The 23,283-nt window shown below is 39.6% G+C and overlaps 1 protein-coding gene across 7 annotated transcripts in view; it reads right to left on the bottom strand.

Moving 5' to 3' along the window:
• Positions 1-23,283, bottom strand: part of L3MBTL3 (L3MBTL histone methyl-lysine binding protein 3) — a 111,523-nt gene that overhangs the window by 49,369 nt on the left and 38,871 nt on the right. For all 7 annotated transcript variants that reach the window (XM_045805573.2, XM_045805568.2, XM_045805574.2 and 4 more), the window contains 4 exons: positions 17,473-17,608; positions 15,497-15,588; positions 12,605-12,756; positions 1,487-1,563 (listed from right to left, as the gene is read on the bottom strand). In XM_045805573.2, coding sequence (XP_045661529.1) covers positions 1,487-1,563; positions 12,605-12,756; positions 15,497-15,588; positions 17,473-17,608 — 457 coding nt within the window. The remainder of the gene's footprint in view (positions 1-1,486; positions 1,564-12,604; positions 12,757-15,496; positions 15,589-17,472; positions 17,609-23,283) is intronic.

The raw sequence follows: 23,283 nt of genomic DNA, 5'->3' as shown, positions 1-23,283 counted from the left end.
CAAACAAACAAGCAAAATCAAGTCATAGAACAGTTATGGTTTTTTTTTTTTAAAGATTTTATGTATTTTTAGAGAGAGAGTGTGAACGGGGAGAGGCAGTAGGGGAGGGAGAGGAAAAGGGAGAGAATCTCCAGCGGACTCCGTGCTGAGCTCAGAGCCTGGGGGGAGCTCAATCTCAGGACCCTGAGATCGTGACCTGAGTAAAACCAAGAATCCGATGCTCAGCGGACTGAGCCACCCAAGCGCCCCAGGTCATGGAACAGAATTAGTAAAATATGTAGAAATAACTATCCCTCTTTCCTCTCGCCTCCTTTTGTTTCCTCCCAAGTCCAAAATCCATCAGGCAGGTTTGAGCAGGAATTAACAGCGGCTCATTGGGGTGGGAAATCGGCTACATAAAGACAACTGAAAAAAATAGGCAAATATATTGAGATAAAGGAGGGCGGGTTTCTCACTGAAAAAAGAGGTGTAAGTAGAGAAAGTCGGAAACTAGAATAAACTGAGGAGTCTTGGACAGGAACTGGAGCTAATGATATAAATTCATTATTTTCAATGTCTAAACAGATATAGAAAGATAAATAATTTTTAAACATTTTTATATGGATATATTTCCTGACTATATCCTCTGAGAGGACAGAAGTAACATCATCCCAGTAGCAATGAACACATCTACCGTTTAGATTTTAGTTTGAATCAGGGAAAGTACAAGATAAGCCTAGCTGTGCCAGGAAGTAGGAAATTATCAAAAAACAATCAGAACATGTCAAGGGACATAGTAACCAGCATAAAGGGACTCCCACGAGCCAAATCTGAGAAAATCTGGACATGAAAAGTAAATAATGCTGCTTATAGATGATAACTCATTGATAAAAACAGTAATGTATGAGTCCATGCAGAGATAAATAAATTAACTGAATGAATAAATGGGAAGATGAGAAAGCTATTCTTTGCAGAAGAATATCAACTCATTATGCACAAGGAATAAAAAAATTAGCATTTAACAGCTGTCAGAATAATAATTCATACTAGAAATATCAACAGATGTTAAAAACTACGAGTGATACAGGGATGAAGTACAGAATATTTACACAATCCCAAGTATCTCTCCACAAAATACTTATTAATTACAGAGAGAGAAAAAAAAACTATGTTAGTGAAGAAGGCTGGCAGACACTGTCATTTTTTTTTAAGATTTTTAAAATTTATTTTAGAGAGAGAGTGAGCACATACGCATGCACAAGCAGGGGGAGGGGCAGAGGGAGAGGGAGCAAGAATCCTCAAATAGACTCTAAGCCTGGGTAGCTCAGGGGGCTAAATGTCTGCCTTCCACTCAGGTCATGATCCCAGGGTGCTGGGATAGAGCCCCATGTCGGGCTCCCTGCTCAGCAGAGAGTCTGCTTCTCCCTCTGCCGCTCCCCCTGCTTGTGCTCTCTACAAATAGACAAAATCTTTTACAAAAAATATTAGACACATGATAAACACAAACCTGGCGGAGTAATAAGTGTTCTTCTATGTTCTTTACACCAACCCACTGGATGAATATGTGGACTTGATGCTTCACACCTGTAGTTATATAAATCACAAAACTGTAATTATCAGGATAAATTCTCAAATACAAATAAATGTGTACATAATCATATACACAAGCAAGCTAAAACTATTTCAGCATCCGTAAGGGCAAACATGCAAAAAGCTAGAAGCTCGATCACCCTCAAAAACCACACATGCTGTTTCTATCATCTGTCAGAATGACAAAGACCAGGTATTAAGATGGGGTATTCCCTTCCTAGTCTCACCTCCTTCTTCTCCTCTCTGTCATCTTTACTTCAGTCAAGCCCATACTTTCCTAAGACCTCTTTAGCAGCATGCATTACGTGGCATCTGAATCCTTGCTCCTAATCAAACTTGTTCTACGTACTCCTCATCTTAACATGCAACCCATTTCATTCATTTGCTCACTCCTTCATTTAAACACCTAGTGCTTACAATGCACCAGACGCTGGGATAGACACTGAGTATACAGTAGCACATAAAACATGTACAAAGTTCCTGCTTCTGTGGGATCTGCAATATACTGGGAAGAGACAGGAAATAAATCAACAAAATATGTACTCTGGAGGCACAACACTACGGGGACAGGAAGTGGAAGAAAGAAGCAGAGAGCAAAAATGGAAAGGCACCCCTTTATACAGCAGAGTCAAGGTGGCCTGTCAAATAAGGTGACACCTAAAGAAAGTGAAAAAAGAGAACTGAGCCGCTCAAATGCGTAACAGAAAAGCCATTCCGTGCAGAGGGAACAGCAAATATAAAGGATATGAGGTGGGAGTCTCACCGCTGTGTCAAGAATAGACTGCGGGAAGCACAGAATAGAAAATAATATCAGGAAGGGTCTTTTGCCATGATGAGGTCTTGGGATTTTACTCAGAGTAAAATGACATTTACCAGAATATCATGCAGGGGGTTTTAGGCAGTAGAGTGGCATAATCTAGGTTTTGAAATAATTATTCTGACTGCTTTACAGTCAATTAAGCACACTGGAAATGAGATGAGGCTCTTAGAAGGCTTTTGCCAGAGTTGATGATGGTGACCTGGACCAAAGTGCTGGTGGTAAGGATAATAAGAAGTGATCGTGTTTTTAGGTCTATACTTTAAAGGAAGAACCAACAGAATATGCTGGTAGATTTGATACAGAATGTGAGTGATGGGCAGAAGTCAAGGACATTCCAAGGTTTGGGGCATGGACCACAGGAAGAATGCAGGACCATTTCCTGAGATGGGAAGACTGCAGCCTGCAGTCTGAAGACTGCAGCATTGCAAATGGTGTTTTGTCATCAACATATGTTTGACAAACAAGAAGTCAAAGAGAAAATGAGCATAAAAATCTGGAGTTCAAAGACAAGACCAAGGGTAAAAACACAGCTGCGGGAGTCATCAGTATTTGGGCTGATATTTAAAATCATGAACAGAGATGAGGCCATCCAGAGAGTACAGAGAGAGAACAGAAGAGGTAGGGGGCCAAGAAGGCCAAGAAGAAATGTCTATAAATTAAGAGAAGGGAAGAAATTAGAAAGAAATCAATGCTGATGCTGGATCAAAGAAGAGAAGAAACAAGAATTGATCACTGGATTTACCAATGTAAAGGTCTTCAGCATTTTTTTTTTTTTTTTAGATTTTATTTATTTATTTGACAGAGATAGAGACAGCCAGCGAGAGAGGGAACACAAGACACAAGCAGGGGGAGTGGGAGAGGAGGAAGCACGCTCCCAGCGGAGGAGCCTGATGCGGGGCTCGATCCCAGAATGCTGGGATCATGCCCTGAGCCGAAGGCAGACACTTAATGACTGAGCCACCCAGGCGCCCCAGGTCTTCAGCATTCTTGACAAGGGTCTTCTGGTAGAGTTGAGGATAAGAAAGGGCAGAAACCAGAATAGGGAGGTTGTTTTATTTTTATTTTTTTAAAGATTTATTTAATTATTTATTTTAGGTAGGGTGGATGGGGAGGAGCAGAGGTAGAGGGAGAGAGAAAGTCAAGTGGACTCTGAGCTGAGCATGGAGCCCAACATGGGGACTGATCCCACGACCCTGAAATTACGACCTGAGCAGAAACCAAGAGTCAGACGCTCAATCGACTGCACCACCCAGGGGCCCCTGGTATAGGGTGGGTTTAAGAGGAAAATGGAAGGACAGCAGATGGAGTCAACTGGTAGAGAAAACACGCTTAAGGAGCTGTTTTAAAAGGAAACTGAGAGCAAAAGGAAACTTTTCTTTTTTTTTATGTTGGGAAATCCACAGGGGGAAGCTGGGTGGGGCACATATGGAAATTCTCTGTACTATTTTTTTTTTAAGTAAACTCTACTTTTTTTTTTTTTTTTTTTTAAGTAAACTCTATCACCCCAACATTGGGCTCAAAGTCACAACTCTGAGATCAACAGTCACACTCTACTGACTGAGCCAGCCATGCGCCCTTCTCTCTACTATTTAAGTTTAGAATTGCTTTAAAATAAAACTCTTTATAAAAGATGAGAAGTATTACTTCATCATTCAGGAAATATATTCTGAGCAACGACCATGATCAGGGTAGTGTTCTAGGTGCTAGATCTATAAGGGATATCAAAAAAACCCCAAATCCCTTCTCCTGTTTGGATACTGATAGGAATAATTTAACAGAGAGGGAATGACCTATTGATGCAGAAGAGAGAAGCGACTTGGTGAGAGGGAATGGACTCTCGTGCATGAGAGCAGGCCACCAAGGCAGGGGCAGGCATACCACCCAGAGTCACAGAGAGGGTTCAGTCTATGGGCAGAGACCAGGAATACACCCACCAGACAAGACAGTGGGAGCACACACACATCTGTGCTGAGGGTCTTTTTTCTCACTGACCAGGAAACAAGGTTATCAGTTGAGAGAGAGGGTAGGGAAGGAAGTGAGAGAGGTTTGAGGGAAAAAATGGAGTGGAATTTAGTGGTCTGGAAGAACAGACAGGAATTGGTTGAACAGGATTATGGGGCAGGCCTTAAGGTCCACCTGAGGTTAGCAGTCATGAATATGACATGTTAGACCAGGGAGCATGTTGTGCCTTTTCTAGCTACATTCAACCACTCAGGCACAGGCATAAAGTAGGCACAAAGTTAGTTCAACCAGGGTTGGGATTTTGCCAGGCAAACAAACATACCAAAAGGCAGTGGAGGCTACAGTTATAAGGGAGTAGTTATAACAGGATTACAAAATAAATGTATAGGCATCTAGAGACATATCACAATTAAAATCTATATTAAAAAAAGTTGTAGAACATTTCCTATTGGTGTTCTCAAAGCTAAACAGCATAATGAAGCTGAAAAAAAAATTAGGGCCAAATGCTTGAGATATTTAATGCATCATCAGCATATTAAAGACTGTGAAGTTATACTATGAACAAGCAAATTTCAAATTATTGAACCTAGCATTCCCTAAAAATATTTAACTCCAAAATACTGCTTTAGTGGGCAATCCATTAACATCCTGTGGAACACCAGTGTTCTGCAGAACACGGTTTGGAAAATGCTGGTCTAGAGGATGCCAAGGAGTCCAGTCTTGCTCTATTAACCAGATCCGTTGAGTCTATCCTAAAAGATCAGGAAAGCTCAACATAGTCCTCTGGATGGAAAACTAAAAGTCAGAAAGCCAGAAAGGTAACACAATGGCTAGAGTTTCCGGTGAACAAAAAAGTCTTATGATTAGTGAAAAACAACTTTCTAAAAAACGCTCTAAGTGAATGAGATCAACATATAGTCATCTCTTTCCAAACCAACTTTCAAATTAGTGGCCCTGAACAGTAACGAGGTGAGTTGGTATAGCCACAATTTTTAATGTTGATTTTTCTCAGAGTTTATTTCAGTGAAAAATACTTTAAAGTTTATAGTTAAAGGTTTCTACCTTTCTCTTCCTTTATTTACTTGTTATCTCCTACCACCCTTTCCCACACTATTATTTCTCTCAATCTATGTATTAGGGTTATGTGTATATGTGTATGTCATTATTTTAGAAATGTGAAAAGAAAACACACACTGCTAGTTCATACAGCAGTTGGTACATTTCTTAACAATGATATAAATTCATAAAAGATATTTTAGTATACAATTCCTTAAAATACATTCTGTCATGGGAATGCATGGGAATGGTGTAGCTACTGTGGAAATTCCTCAAGAAATTAAAAACAGAAATACCATATGATCCAGTAAATCACTATTGGGTATTTGCCCAAAGAATATAAAAACACCAATTCAAAAGAATATATACACCTTTATCTGTATCACAGCATTATTTACAATAGCCAAATTATGGAAGCAGCCCCAGTGTCCATCAACAGTGAATGGATAAAGATGTGGTAAGTATTTATAACGGAATATTATTCAGCCACAAAGAATTAAATTTTGCCATTTGCAATGATACGGATAGATCTAAAGAGTGTAATGCTAATAAGCAAAATGAGTCAGTCTGAGAAAGACAAATACCATATGATTTCACTCATATGTGGAATTTAAGAAAGAAAGAAAAAAAAAAAAAAAACAAAGGGGAAAAAAAAAAGAGGCAAACCAAAAAACAGACTCTTAACTGTAGAGCACAAACTTATGGTTACCAGAGGGGACATAGGTGGGGTGATGGGTGAAACAGGTGAAGGGGATTAGGGATACACTTGGATGAGCCCTGAATAATGTGTGTAATTGCTGAATCACTAAATTGTATATCTGAAATTAATATAACACTGTATGTTAACTATACTGGAAATGAAATGAAATACAAGTATTCTGTTACAAATTGTATAAACAAGGCTATAAAAGCTCTATTTCCAGCTATTCTACTCTTTTCTGAGACAGTCATTTGGTTATGGATTATTACTGATTATGTATTGCCTCTATTTCAGAGAAATTCTTATTTTATTTTAGAGATAGATGTTAATTCACAGAGGGCTCATTAAAAATAAGAAAAAGAAAACACATACAACATTTGTCTAATTTTTTCTTCCCAGTCTAATACAGCTATCAAATAGTTTTTATAATCACTTGCCAGGCTCATGGTGATTAAAGTAAGAACAGTGACGTTACTAATTCTTTTAATTTTATTGCATTTCTCTATAAACTGCAATTAAGAAAAATACTGTGGTGAATCTCGGGCACACATTCCTGTACTACTCGAATCTCATGTAAGGTTTTAATGTTGCCTAAATATTGATCAAAGTCACCATTTAAAATCAACAGGAAGCCATCTCAGTCAAGAAAACAGAAATAGCCCTGTTTTCCTCTATTGTACCCACACTCTGTCCATCAGCCAACAACACTTCATTGAGAATGAAGCTGGAAGGCTGTGAAATCCTGTTACTATTCTTGTAAAACAAGTCATCTCTTAGTCCCATCTAGTGTTCAAAAGCAGAAATGTAACCAGCAAGAAATGTAATTATAGAAGAACACCTGATGGTGGGAAGTTTGTAAACTGTTGGATCACTGTACCCCCTTTCTTTCTTTTGGGTTTTTACATATATCATCATAGAAGTCTGTGTCAAACATTTTTTAAGTCCATTTCAGGGGCGCCTGGGTGGCTCAGTTGGTTAATGGCTGACTCTTGATTTCAGTTCAGGTCATGATCTCAGGGTCATGAGATCGAACCACATGCTGGGCTCTGCACTCAGTGGAGAGTCTGCTTGGGGGATTCTCTCCCTCTGTTCCCCCACCCCCACCCCTGCTCACACAAGGTCACATGCGCTCTCTCTTAAATAAATAAATCTTAATTTAAAAAAATAAAGTCCGTTTCACAAGTGAGTGCAAATTATTCACGAAGGCTGCTAAGATCCAATCAGACCTAGACTGGTAGACTTTGAAAAGGTCAGAAACCGAAGAAATCACGCATGAAAAACTCAGGTTTATAATATAAGGGTAAGGAGAGTAGATGCTAAGATATTCATTTTATGGAAACAGAAAGAGGTTAAGTGATTTCACCAAGCCTTCCAGGTGAAAAGAAAGAGATCCCCGTTTTCTCAAGCCAGCCAAAGCTCAACAAAAGGCACGCAAGCCGGCCTCAGCAAATCCAGGCAGAGAGTCAGACAAGAACCTTTCAAGATGCTTGCTTAAGGAAGCTATTAAAGCCTTCATTTCAAGCAATAATGGTTCAAATTCTTTGAAGAAATACAGGACACTTGGCCTCGCCTACTCCCTGAATCCAGAGCACGATGACTCGATTTATTTCCCAGCACCCTGCTTTCCTGGCTCGGGGCTACGCCAGCTCTTAGGGGCCTGCGTTACTCTGTGTTTCGCTACTAAACCCCAGACCTCATCAGGCTGAGTGATGTAGTTCTTCTTTTCTTCCCTAATTCATTTCCAATCCCATTCCCCACCGTAGCAGTTTTCAATATTATTAATTTGCTTTAAGCTTAAAACGTGATTTTTCACTAACACAGCGACTCCTCGGGAAAGAGAAAGGAGATGCCATGTCATTACGCTACTCTGAAATTTTCCCATCATTTCTTCATTTTCTCTGAGCTGACAGGGAAGGGAGCTCATTTCTCCCCCAGGTGAGCTCTTCCTACGGGACCACAGCCTCAGCTATCTCCCTCATGGTGGCCTCATTTCTTCAGCCTGAAAACCAAGCTCAAAACTCTCTCTGTGCAGAAACCCTGCTCTGACTGTTGACTGGCCCCACGCCATAATCCACTTTCACCTTCAGGGCCAAACTTCTCTGCCTGAAGTCCCTTGCAGTCATCTCTCTAGCCTTCTGCAAATTGGTTTCTGCCTCTAAAACTTTTATTTTCATCCTCACAAAACCCTAAGGGATACATATTATTATCCCTTTTGCAAAGGGGGCAACTAAGGCTTAGAAGAGTAAAGTCACTTACTAAATAGATGGGCTGTCGTTCCCTAAACATACCTTGGTTTGCTCCCCTGGGCCTAAACACAAGCAAATGCTTTCCTTGGCCAGGAATATTCCATCCCAACATCTAAGTCCTGATTCCTACCATCCTTTGGGATTCAGCTCAAATCCCACAGCCTCCAGAAAGCCTTCCCCAAGAACCCTCCATTCAGTCAGTCCTTCCCTCCACCTTCCCCCTTAGACAACAAGTGGTTGGTTCTTGTTACTATACACACAAACCACTGACCCTGCAGCCTAGACAGTGGGGTCTGTAGTTTCTGTCCCTCCCCGAACCCTGAGCCCCTCCGGGCAGAAGTGCAGAGCCACCTGGGTTCCTTTCATCTCTGTAACTCATGAGCACCAGCAACCCATGCTTCCTGAATGACAATCTGTAAACTGTGACACTGCTCTCAGAAATTGACAACACGCCGCAAACTTTTCAACTTTACTTTGGGGAAACATATGTAGTGTTACCATTACTCTTAATTTCTAAAGGTAAAAGAACTCCAACTCTAAAACAAAACAAAACAAAACCACCACCACCGCCACCAAGTTTGGAATACACTTAAAGGCCCCAGCCCCCTGTTTGTTCACTAACTCAATGCTTCTCTTTTTCATAGATGTGCTTGTTGATTTTTTGCCCTGCCTCCACTGGGAGACCAGACCGAAGTTCAGGGACAGCTGAAGCTGCGACCTCAATTTTGACAGCTTTTCCACTCAACAAAGCAGCTAAGTCCTGCTGTGCCTTCCTGGTTCCCAAAAGACGAGATTCCATGAAAATAACATTTCTTAAAAGGAAGAGTTCTTGCCCACTCCTTCACACCCAGGCTCTGCTACTGGGCCCAGTCCAAGCTGCGGTGGACAGGAGGACAGGCTGCGCACTGCTCTGGGAAGACAGCAGCATCCTTGCCTTGACGGCGTTCCTCCCCAACTTTCAAGTCCTTTTTAGTTCTACCATTCAGAGCTATTTAGGATTACTAATAAGTCTAATGACTGTCAAGGGGATAGAATTAGCAGCTAGTAATTACCAGTATAATAAAAGCACATAGGAAACCCAGAGGTAAAGCAAATTTTATTCTAATACATACTATTTTTCTTTTCATAAAAAACTCCTTCAATTCTGCATAAATCTTCAGTTTTCCTCTTAGGAAGGAAGAAATGTTCCATGGCATTTGTACTACTACAAATGTACACAGATTTATACAGTTGACTCCTTGAACAGTACATGTTTGAACTGCCTGGGTCCATTTGTATGTGGATTTTTTTCAATACATACAGTACTATAAATGTGTTTCCTCTTCCTTATGGTTTTCTTAATAATATCTTCTTTTCTCTAGCTTACTTTATTGTAAGAATACAGTATATAACACTCTTAACATACAAAATACAAGTTCATCAACTGGTTATGTTATTGGTAAGGATTCTAGTCAACAGTAGGTTATTAAGTTTTTGGAGAGTCAAAACTTATACACAAATTTGTGAATGCACTGGGGGTGAGGACCCCTACCCCCCAAATTGTTCAAGGGTCAACTATACACGTTTTCCAATTCCCACTAAGGTAAAAAAGAGGTAAGATCGTTATCCGATGCAAAGGGAAAAAAATATCTCATTTCCAAACTATTTTAAATTGGGAAAGCAATCCAATTTGTAACCTCAATTACATACCTAAACAAGTACTTTATGCAGATAAGAACCATTCCAAAATCCAAAGATCAAAGAATATAATATTTAATAAAGCTGGAGAAATTCCAGTGCATTTAAGCAATTTTCAATGTGCCATAATTGCATATTAAGAAAGAGAACACACTGTACTCTTTTTCTGACAATTAACAAAATATGATTTCATGTCAATAGTTAAAAGTATAAGTAAATCCTCAAAGTACATTCTGTCCTAAAAATAATTAGTTTGTGCTCATAAAAGTATAAAAATCAGTGTTAAAAGAGATCATTTTTTCCCCTGCTCTTTCTAAAAAAAGAACCCAGTATCTTTCCTATTCCCTAGGCATTTGGCATCAAAGAAAAATGAATGTGACAAAGTCTTCTAGGCTTTTCATTACTTTTTTTCAGAAGAATGTTTTTAAAGGAAACACATCCTATGTCAAATAAACAACTTACACTTTTAAAACTCTCCAATACTTGTAAGACCACAAAAATGACAAACATTTACCCATTTTATTTAAATCAGACAAAAGCTAAAAAATAAAAATCTCCCTAAATGAATCAGAACTTTAAAAATAAAAAGCGCTCATTTTAACAAATTCTAGTAATTGCTTTAATTTATCACTGATTTTTAAAAAGTATTTATTTAGGTAATCTCTACACCCAACATGGGCCTCGAACTCATGACCCTGAGGTCAAGATTCACAAGCTCTTCTGTCTAAGCCAGCCAGGTGCCCCCAAAGTATCACTTTATTAATGGATCTGGTCATCACTCTGGTACTGTCACCATCATAACTCATCAGACACAGCAGGGGAGAAACACATTCGACCTCACAACAGAGTTATGGTGTTACTAAATTTAAAGTTTTCTCATCAATTCCTACACTCAAGTTAGGTACAGATAATTTTGAATGAAACAAAAACCACCAATAAATAAGAAATACGAGGAACAGATGAACATGGTAAGCAATGGAAGAATTCAATCAGCAAATCCAGACTGTGGGAGACTCCACAGGACAAACACCCTGGTTTTTTCAAGAAAAGCTACAAGAGATGGAGAAAGAGAGGAATAGGAGGAATTTATAAAGTAAGAGATCGAGAGAAACATCAAAACAACCACCTCACTTGGATTTAAAACCATCAAATCTAAAAAAAAAAGCAACAAAAAACCAAAACTAAGACAACTGGGAAGAACGTTTAAGTATGTTCATAACATTATGGCATTGATAACATTATGAATTTGAAAAGAATCCCTGTGTTTAAAATACATACTGAAATATACACACAGATGAAATGCTATGCAGTCTGGAATTTGCTTCAAAATAATCCTGGAGTTGGGATTTCAGGAGAAGGAATACAGAGAAGACAAGAGTGAATTTTAAGTTGATAATTATTGATGCTGCAAAATGGCTCCAGGCAAGTCACTATTATTCTACTTCTGTACATGCTTGAAATGATCTGTATTTCAATGAAATGTTTTATTACAAACTGAATAAAAAGACATGCTATGGGGAAAATTATGCTTTGCAGAAAAAAGCTGGGGAAAAACACACCAAAATATTCAGAAGTACTTGACTCTATCTGGTGTAATCATGGAACTGCTTACCTACCCTTAAAAAGAATTCTGTAAAAACCACACGTAATATTTAATAGAAAGCATTTAAAAAATATGAATAGCAAATGGCTTTCGATGCCTCTTTTTTAAAACAATGTAAGTAAAACTGGTAAGTGTCTAAGAATCCAATTTGAGGAGAAATGGAAATTTTTGATCGCTCTGCTGAATTTTTAAATATATACATACTAAAAAGTAAGGTCAGGAAACAAGCTTTCCTGAAATGTAGAAACACCTATATAAATTAATATTCAGTTGATACTGTAACACTAACCATATTTTATAAAGATATGTTCTCATTGCCAGTGTTCTAGGAAGGAATTAAATACCTCAGAAATGCCTTTCACCAGAAAACTGAATTGTAATGATCAATAAACATGAATTAGGTATGGAAATCATTACTTCAACTGCTTCATCAAAATATGATGGCTTTATTATAATTATAGTTATATAATTTTACAATATGTTGCTCCTACTACTTTATGCAGTATGTCCCAAAACTCTAAGGATTAAAAACAATATTCCTCAATTAATATATTTGTATTTGGCCATTGAAAATGGTTAAATTAGCTACTGGGAATAAAAATGTGAAGGAAAATTAAAATATTTTCTCAGAAAATGATAGACAACACCCAGGACGAGGGGGGAAGTATGCATCTCTGTGCACTCGCATGTGAACATGTGTTGGGCAGGGGGTGGGGGGGGCGGTAAACCACACTTCCACAGCAGTAAGTGAGTTAAAATACAAGTCATAAAGTTGAATTAAAGGACACGATTTAGAAATACGTGCCATATAAAATAGGTGAAAAGTTAAAAATCTGAAATGGGAAAGAGTGGGACGAGGCACTGTTATTTTTTGTTATGAGCTTTGCATTATTATTGTTTTCAAACCCTATAACCTGGTGGCCTTGGGTACACCCATTACAGAAAGCACACAGCAACGGAAAAGGTCTCACCAATAGTCATAGCTCTCATCCCAGTTGTCAAAATGTACCAGGAAACGATTGTCCACCATATCTGTTACCGTAGCAACACAGATGAACGCGGGATTCTTTTTGTCTACAGCTTCGAGCTTCATTCCAACTCGAAAGCCCGACGGGATCACTGTCTACGAAACACACAGATTTAATTAGAGATAAGCACACACTTAGCAGCAAGATCTGCACCCTCTCTACACCTCCCGCCTGAAGGCCTGGCATCCGTCAGCTGCATTCACATTATTTAAAGAGCATGGACTAGTTTTAGAGCAGGGTCGATTTCCAACGAGCAGCAATGAGAAAGCAATGTCCTGCTGGTACACCCAAGTCACTAGCTGGACATCTGGACCTCAAGACTAGGACGCCCATAACCTCACAGAGTTTAATTAATTTCAGTATGTGTTTTGGCACTGCAGTCAGACAACTATACTAGTTAGGCAAGTGTAATTCACCATACAGTTCACTTTTTGTTCTTGTCCTTGATTACAGACTTAACAATGAAAATTATTTCATACAAAATATGCACTTAAGTTAAAAATGTGTACGAGTCAAAGTTCACTCCCATTTCTGAAAAGATCTCTCTAAAGAGTACTCTACTGAAAGTAGGTCATCTTCAGACATGAAAAGCTGCAAATTATTACAACTTTTACCTAACACGACAGATATTATTCACAAAAGCACCAAAAGGACCAGCTGAACCTATACAGCCATTTAAAATAGTTTGTAATATTAGGAAAACCAAACATGATCAGCCACCCGGGACATGAAACAAGACAATAATAGCTCAATAAGATTTAGTGCTGAGGTGCAGTAAAATGCAAACATTCCCTAGGATCTTGCGTGAGGAAAACTACCCTAACTCGGAGAAATGTACTGGGATAGCAGTTATGCCAATCGTAACACACAAGTCATTTCTGTCCTTCTTAAAAAAAAACCGTATGTCCAGACTTAAGTATACAGATACTATTCTACTCACTTTAAGCAAAACAAATGTTATCTCTCATATTACTATAATTATACAGCTATCTGCTTTTACAGAAATGCAGACAGCCACATATCTGAAAATGTTAGCATACGTCGTATACGAATAGAAGCATTAATGCTACATGGACACCTTGATGATACATTTAAGTCCTGAAATTATTTACCAGGGCTCTGACCACAAATAATGGAATATTCCGAGGTAGAAGAATCTAGAAATAGAAAAACTAATTGCTTCTTGGATATCAAACACATAGCCCAAGATTAAGTTGTGTGCTAGCAATGCACAGAATTGAAGATGACGGTTCAAGGCAGTTAATCAAATCCCTGACTGGACGCATCCTCAGAGCACCAGACAGGGATTAGGAATCTTGGAGCAGCCCGCTGAATTTTCCACCTAACTGACCTCCCTCCCTTGTCTTGACAGAGAATACCTACTGACAACACAGTATTTACATTTCAGCAATTAAGCTCTCCTCTCAATTAAGAAATTTTAAAATAATGATCTGGCTCATTAGCTCTATTAGTTACCTAAACACACACACACACACACACACACACACACACACACACACACGCACACACACACACCTCCCTCTTCAGTTCTCTAATTCAACCTGGCTTATGTTCAGTTTGATCAGAGATTCTTTCAGCCATCAGACCAATGCTCAAAACAACTGGTTAAAATCACTTCCCAAATGGAAGGTATTTGGAGTAGGTGAGAAAGTTTCCGCCTACTCCTAATATTAATTTCCACTTGGACGGAACCACATCTTTTTTTTTTAAGATTTATTTATTTATTTATTAGACAGAGAGAGACAGCCAGCGAGAGAGGGAACACAAGCAGGGGGAGTGGGAGAGGAAGAACCAGGCTCCCAGCATAGGAGCCTGACGTGGGGCTCAATCCCCGAACGCCGGGGTCACGCCCTGAGCCGAAGGCAGACGCTTAACGACTGCGCCACCCAGGCGCCCCGGGAACCACATTATTGAAACATTATTGTCTCTTTCTACATTCTCACTCACTGTTACCTGACTGGTGAATCTGGAAGAAGGAAGTTAAGGTCATACTCTTAGGAGTAAGGGGGCCTACCGGGCATGCAGTTTCCACTCCTCTAGGGGCCTGCTCTGTCCCTGCAGGAGTGTAGGTCTGTCCTGGTCCAGTGTGCCTGGGCTGGGGGGATGGGGCAGAAGGGCCAGTAAATCGTAACTCTAGGTCTCAGAATCAAGAAGCTCATTCGCCCACAGACAGAAGCCGTGCATGTACTCCAACTGAGCCCTTATCTGTCATAAAGATGGCATTTTGGCTTTCCACCTGTTTGCTCTCTGTTAATTCCAATCAGATCAGAACATGGACAAGGAAGAAGAGTGTAACATGTTGGGCTTCTTCAGTGACGGAACAGGGAACACGCAATGGAAAGTGGGAATACAGGTCAAAAAAGTGGAAAATACATACACATCCGACTTTCCTTCTGTTACACGGCAAAATAAAGCTACACGCTGGAGTGAAGGTGAATCATCACCCCTAGCATGCAAATCCAAACAGGGCTACACTCATCTCGCTGCACGAATCCCATGTGAACAGCACTCTAAGCAAGGGGCACTCACAATAAACTATCCCAGTCAATTTCATTTTTTATGTACTTTACTGTAAATTACACCAGGGTTTCATACTATGTTACCTTCTACTTTCAATAAAACACAATAACCATGATTTGCCTAAGAAATATTTATTCATGATGATATTAAGCTAATTTTAAAGTTTAATTAAGAGTGCTCTATTTACCAAAGCAATAAAATTTACTACAGTCTCTTGTTATCACTTTTAATTTATCCTATGAAACACTCAAAAGTCAATTCCCTTGAAAGGAAAAGTATTTTTGATGTACTTACTATGTTCTGATTTTCAAATAATGACTTGGGAGCAGCTTGAGCTTTGCATGTCTTAAGATAGGTCTGCCAATTAAATTCTTCTTCTTTGTAACCTAGGATAGGCACATATATACAGACTTAGGAAAATGTCAAAATATTCCACAATTAATTTTCCATTCCCGCTTTTAGCTACAACTCCAACATGCTGAAATCAAACAATCGATTTTTTAAAACGACAAAATTTAACTCATAATTCATAACTATGGATTTTCTTACACAGGCTGTGTTTCTTTCCAACAAATCGCATTATTTTTTTCAATTCTGAATGAATGATAATGGATATAAAGAAAAGGTAAAAGGAAGCAAACACATATTATATACTCAGGTCTGCTCCTTCTTATTACCAGGCCATTTCTATCAGTATTTAGGCAGAACTGCTCAGCAGTAGACGAGTGAGCCGGAGGAGTCAAAATCTTTATTTTCCCCTCACCTGTTCTATTTTGGGAAACTCACTTGTAGGAACAAGTTGGAAACTGGAGAAAAGAGTAATAAAACAGATAAAATCTTTTTAGCCTATCACCACAAGAATGACAATTCAAGATTTATGAAGTAAGCATGTTGGCACATTACAATAATGGAAATGTCCTTGCCTTAATGCACACAATTTCACATTTAACGTTGTTGAAGCCAACATTTCCTTTAAAAAGGAACTTGAGTGTTTTATTTTATCTGTTCATATGCTCTCTTCTACTTCCATTAAAGTCCAGAAGGCAGCATGAAAAGATCAGCTAATAATTTGCCACACGTAAGAGGTTAATTTATATAAAGGCCAGCAGATTTTCTTTTTCACCCTCATTTTTTTTCTGTGCATTTTTGTTTAATCCTTCAGCCATCTGAAAATACCATTCTGCCACTGCCATTAATTTACCACTTAAAACCAAAGGATGGCTAGTTCATGAAAAAATGAGAGTCCTGAGACAGGCCAAAAACATCACACTAGTCACCTGGATCTTTGACATCGAGTAAACAATACTGAACATAACAGTTAGAAAGGAAAGAAATAAGATACTATTAAATACATTAGGGATCGACTGAAAATGATGGTTATCTGTTATTCTTGGATCTTTACGTAAAAATGAAAAACGCAGAATCACTGGCAGACTGTACTATAAAGAACTCAAGAATAAAAAAGTAATTGCTATTAATTCAATCCCCACCTAAACCAGCTTTTAGTCCTGTATTCTCCTTTCCAATATCCTAAATATTAAGATTCATGAATTCAATGCATAATTTCTTGAGATTTTCTATATAATGAAATATCAGTAAGTAAACTTAGTCGTGTAAACAGGCTAGAACTAAATTTTCAAATGCGTTTTTTTCAAGGATATATATATTTGGCCCTGAATAACACAGGTTTGCACAGTACAGGTCCACTTATTCGTATCTTCTCTTCCTTATGATTTTCTTAATAATGTTTCCTTTTCTCTAGCTGACTTTATTGTAAGAATATAGTATATAATATATGTAACATACAAAACATGTGTCGACTATATCACCAGTAAAACTTCTGGTCAACAGTAGGCTATTAGTAACTAAGTTTTTAGTGAGTCAAAAGTTACATGTGGCTTTTCAACTGTGCTGGGAGATGGCGCCCCTAACTCTTGTGTTATTCAAGAGTCAACTCTGTGTGTGTGTGTGTGTGTGCGCATGGGTGTGTGTATGGAAGAAATCTGTAACTAAAATTTGTATTCAAAATTAAGTATCAATCAAATGTTATTTTATATATAAATAAGTACACGGACATAGTTTATTGTCTTAAACAGGATTCTACTTTTTACATTTCTTTCACTTTAATGAACATTTTCCTTCATAAACAATAAGCTTGAATTTGGGCCTATCTGAATCATAATAAAGTCTGAATTCTTAAAATTCCAAATCACCATGTAGGAAAGAAATTTTTACAGAATTTAAAATATGAAACAAAAAAGTGACAATACCTTTTGGAGGATGGAGTTTATGGCCAGTTTTCTCACACCAGCCCACCGGGTGAATATCCAGAGCGTCCGCATTTACCCAGAAGTCATAGCAATCAGAATATCCATCAAAGTGCAACTTTATCCGGTATCCACAAACCTGAAATAGGTAAAGCATGCTGACTAAAAAACACAAAAAGAAATCCAAAATACCCAGAATATCTATGTACAACATTTACTTGCAAAATAAAATAAAATCTATTGATTTCAGTGCAAAAATAAGCATGGACATCAAGTGTGACATAGCCTATATTAATCAAAGCACCCTCATTAACAGCAACAAAAGCCAGGGAACAAAATGACAAAATCTAAAGGCAAAGGCGATTCATGGGGAAGAGCTGAGCTGCAGGGTTTTGGCATCCTTCCCAGTTATATTAGCAGCACACAGATACTGGGTGAAGAATGATTTTCCCACACATACATGTCCTCTCTCCATTCTTTTTACTGTACCAGCATGTGTCACCAAGGAGAGCCAGCAGGGAAGGAGCCGGCCCGCACAGGGTACGCAGCCCCTGCCGAGTCCCAGGGTGGACGCCCTGTTGTCCACTGGCTGAATGCTGGCTCTCGGCCTTCCCAGAGCTCTGCAGACAGTGACATCCAGCCAGACCAAGGCTGGTACACAGAGGGGAGTCAATAGCTTCTCCTCTCTACCAGTAGCTGGTTTGGGAGAAAGAAAAGCCTTCCTGAGTTCATACTTAGATGAGACAGGTTCCCCGGAATGCCGGGAAGAACTCACATTATGTAATGCATGCATCTGTCTAAAGGGTTCCGCTTGGGGAAGTTCTGAGTTAAAAGGTGGCATGCATTTAGGAGGCCTCAGCTGGGTCACTCTCTGCCTTGGGCTCTTAGAGAGTTCAGCCTCTCAATCTCCTTGCCACTAGCACAGCAGATGTGTTCAAGTGGAACGACACGACACGCCAGAGCTCCACACACTCTAGGAGCACCTGCCCTGCAGAAGCTAGAACCAGAAGCCTGAGACGAGAGCACAGAGCCAGGGCAATTATCCCTGAATAATAAGGGAGCTGTTTATTTACTGCCATGGAAAGTTCTCTGAAACATACTGTTAAAATCCAAGTGGCAAAACATTCTGTACAGCATGAGTCAGTGTAGGAGAAAAATTATATACATGTGAAGCCATGTGTCTTTTTATGTGTGTGCACAGACGTGCTGTTATGTGTGGACATATATTCACATAAGTATATGTATTTATACACACACATTTATGTACATACTTACACATGCACCTACAAATGTAAATTCACAGTAAAAAATGGTCTGGGAACATAAACCAAAATATTGACAAAGATTTCTCCTGATAAGTGGGAATGAGAAGGGAGAGGCCAAAAGGGAAGGATGGGCTTTTTATATTTCATCTTCTATACGAATATTTTTTCAATTAGAATGTCTTGCTATGTTATATATAAGATTTACAACTGAGCTGACTCCCTCCAGAGAGACCAGAATCCCTCTGCAGAGCCAAGATGGGGGCTCCTGGGAAGTACAGTCTCTTCAGAAGGGTAGGTGGCGGCCCCCTGCCCCTCATCAACCCCACAGCCAGGAGGAGCTCGGGCTGCTTCTCTCCTCAGTCTCAGAGCTAGGCCAGCCTACTGTGCCTCACACTCCACAGTTTCTGGTCAATGCCTAAGAAACAAGACCCTTTAGTGACTTCTCCCTCTAGTCCCTCAGGGTCATACTGCTCTGAGCTTCCTCCTGAGTCAACTTTCCCACCTTCTGGCCCCACAATCTCCACTATGTCTCATGCTCTCTGGAACCCTCTGCTTTATAAACAATCTCCTACATCATCCAACTCCTTGTTCAAAGGCATATGTAACACACCCCTCTCAAGCCCTCTCTCAAGTGGAGACTGCTCCTTCTCTCACTTTCTATCCCTCTGAGGCCCAGGAGGGGTTACTGCCTAGACCCCTGCTCCTGTGAGTTCTGTGTCATGTGGCTGCATTACCCACTCGTCCTAATCACCCCACACACCACTCTCCTGAAAAGCCCTTCTCACTCATCAGACGCTAAGCTCTGGCTTCCCTTCTTCCTTCCTCTCTCCTGAGTAGTTCCGTCATGTGCACGATGACTCATTCTGTCAAAGGACCCCGGCTCCTCTGCTCCCTGCATTTCTTCTCCACTTCAGTTACTCTCATGAATCTTGTCCCATGAGGAACTACACGTAGCCTCTCAACTACTAAATGGAAACATCCAGCCCTATGAAGACATCCTCCTATTCAGTTTGCTAACCCAGTTACTCCCTATACACACTTCTTCCTCAATCTCACTGAAAAGTCTAGTACATCCCATTGATCCCTGTACTTTTCCCCTAGCATCCGCCCTCACACAGAGCCTTCCTTCCCTAGCAACCACTGAAAACAGTTTCTTGCCAACATTTTTAAATTGTTGCCCTCACGTCCTTCCTAAAACATATGCCTGACAAAATTCCATTATCCCCTGGACCCCCCTAGTCTACACCTGGTCTAGGGACTGTTGCTGAGGGGGGAAAAAAGGTGGAAAAAAGACATACAGTTCATCCTCATTATTCACAATTTCCTGTTTGCAAATTCATCTACTTGATAAAATTTATTTGTAATCCAAAAACAGTACTCGTCGTGTTTGGAAACAGATGCACGAACAGAGCGGCGAAAAATGGGAGCTGCCCATCGTGCAAGGTCCCAGCTGAGGTCGAAGAAGGCAACGCTCTCTCTGCCTTCTTGTTTTCCATCTAGAATGAGAAATGCCCTTCAGTACATTTTTCAAGTCTGTGCTTTCTGTTGGTGATTTTGCTATTTAAAATGGCCTCCAAGCACAGTGCTGAAGGACTGGCTAGCGTCCCCAAGTGTAAGAAGGCTGTCATGTGCCTCATGGAGAAGACGCGTGTTAGATAAGCTTCATCAGGCTTAAGTTACAATGCTGTTGGCCAAGAGTTCCGTGTTAATGAATCAACAGGAATTAATTAAATTAAAAAATTAAATAAATTAAAATTAATTAATTTTTAAAAATTTATTTTTTAAATTTAATTTTAAAAAATTAATTTTAAAAAAATTAATTAATTAAATAAATTTAAAAAATAAATAAATTAAATAAATAAAAAAATTAAATAAGACGTCATGAAACAGAAATACACATAAACAAGGTTAAATATCGATCAGGTGACAGAAAAGCTGTGACCAAAAGCTAATCCTGTACTTCCCCTAGAAGCAGTGGTGCAGGGTTTGCTATTTATAGGATTCAACTACGGCAAATAATGAGAACCAAATGCACCTGCAGAGTGGACGCTCCCTGCTGTGTAGTGATCCTACTAGATGGCCGTGTCCGGTTCCACCCCCATTCTTCGCAACAGCCTTTTCAAATCCTCCTCCCTCTCCTTCAGCTACCATGCCCACAACCTCCAACGTCACTCTCAATGATCTACTCACTGTGGTAAAGAAGCTCCCTCGCGCATCTGCCTCCAAACCAGCAAACCTGCCGGGGCATGTGCACACCCACCCCCACGCCCTCCACCCTGTTAGAACCCAAGAACAGATTCCTGCTCCTGGCTAAGCATATACTCTGGAGCTCATCTTCCCCTAGCCCTTCCTTATCGATTATCTGCTCTCTCTGAGCCCTCCAATCCTCTGCTCCCTAGTTGCTTTTTCAGAATTCATTCTCCAGTCTCTTCCCGTTATTAAAAAAAAAAAAAAAAAGGAAGAGGAAGGGAAGAAAAAGAAAAGTAAATAAAGACTATCTCTCAGGCCTAGGCAAACAAATTCCCCCATACTCTTGGTAAGAATGTAACAACTGGTAAACTCTTTTGAAACAATAAGTAGCAGTATGCACCAAATATTTAAATTTTAATCATGCTCACAAGGGCACTGTTTGTGATAATGAGAATGATGAGAAAGTGAAGACCGCTCATTTGTTCGTCAATGAGAGAAAATTAAATGAATTACAGCAAATTAGTAAAATGGAACACCACCCAATGCTTAAAAATAATATGTATATAAAATATAAGATACACTGTCATAAAAGCAAGATCCAAAAATTGTGTATTATACCATTTATATGTAAAAAAGAGAAAAATATATGTATATATATTTTTACAAGCAGAGAAAACATCTGGGTGGAACACAGTGAATGCATAAGGGTCATTATCTCTGGGATCAGGAATAAGGAAAAGCAAGGGGTGTGATAGAGGACTTTTATTTTTTATAATGTATATTCTTTTTTTTTTTAAGATTTTATTTATTTATGTGACAGAGAGACAGCCAGTGAGAGAGGGAGCACAGCAGGGGAGTGGGAGAGGAAGAAGCAGGCTCCCAGCAGAGGAGCCCGATGTGGGACTCGATCCCGGAACGCCGGGATCACGCCCTGAGCTGAAGGCAGACGCTTAACGACTGCGCTACCCATGTGCCCCCTATAATGTATATTCTTATACTAGTTGAAGTTTTCATGATGAGCAAACATTACTGTTATAATAAAAAGCTAGACAAACTAAAATATATCTCCTTCAAAACCAGGAGTTGAAACACACACACAACACACAACACACACACACACACACACCCCTTAAAAAGATCCCCTTCTTTTTTGCAGCTAAACTTCTCAAAAGCAGTCTTACTGCACCTGCTTCTTCACAATGCTTCCTCAATTGTTTAGAGAACTAAGATGAGCTAATACATGGAAAGCACTCAGCTCAGCATCTGTCCCGTGGTCCTCTCTATGTAACTGTAAATCATTATTTACCATCATCGTCACCATCCATCAGATGTTACTGTGTTCCACAGGAGCCAAGCTTCTTACAAATTCACTAAGTCACTAAAACAATACTATGATAACTAAAGCTAATACACAAGAGATCACATTATTCTTTCGGGGGGAATTTTTAAAGACTTTATTTTCTTTTAGAGATAGAGGGCACGGGAGTGTGGGGAGGGACAGGGGGAGAGAATCTCAAGCCGACTTCACACTGAGTGTGATGCGAGGCTCAATTCTATGACCCTGAGATCATAACCTGAATTGAGCTCAAGAGCTGGATGCCCAACTGACTGAGCCACCGAGGCACCCCTTTGGGAGAATTTTTTAAAAGACACATACCCCTGGCTCAGAGAGGGAGGAAGGTGGAGGCTAGCTTAGGAGGAAAAAAATAAATTCTGCACAGGAGGAAAAAATAAATTCTAAGAAATGCTCTCAGTAATATACTAGACTAAGACATATATATAATAAATAGACTTGGACAATTTTTCCTGAAAAATTTTTCCTGAAAAATTTCACAGAGGTACCTTGAAATACTAAAAAATATACAAATATCCATTGGCTTAGTTCTTTTTCTTTTCTTTTTAATTTTCTTTATTTATTTGAGAGAGAGAGTGAAAACAACCAGGGTGGGGGGAGGCACAGAGGGAGAGGGAGCAGCAGACTCCCCACTGAGCAGGGAGCCTGACGCGGGGCTCATCCCAGGACTCTAGGATCATGACCTGAGCCAAAGGCAGACACTTATTAACTAACTGAGCCACCCAGGTGCCCCTGTAGGTCTATTTCCTATGTTAAGGAACCACAGTATGACCAAAGCTATGGAGTCAGATGGACCTGGGGTCAAATCCCGGTTGTACCACTTTGAAGCTGTGTGGCCTTATATATATCACTTAACCTCTCTAAGCCTCAGTTCCCTTATCTATAGAACAGGAATGAAGAAACATGACTTGCAAAGGATTCTTATAAGGATTCAGCTAGTTAATGCACAGAACAGTAAGTACGATGCCTGGTATGAAATAAACACTCAACAAATGGCAACTTTTC

This window comes from Ursus americanus, chromosome 11 (genome assembly GCF_024610735.1).
Source record: "Ursus americanus isolate L20-20 chromosome 11, mUrsAme1.1.p, whole genome shotgun sequence".
In the NCBI taxonomy this organism is placed as follows: Eukaryota; Metazoa; Chordata; class Mammalia; order Carnivora; family Ursidae; genus Ursus; species Ursus americanus.
The sequence above is the reverse complement of the archived record's forward strand: the minus strand, read 5'-3'. Positions and strand labels throughout refer to the sequence as shown.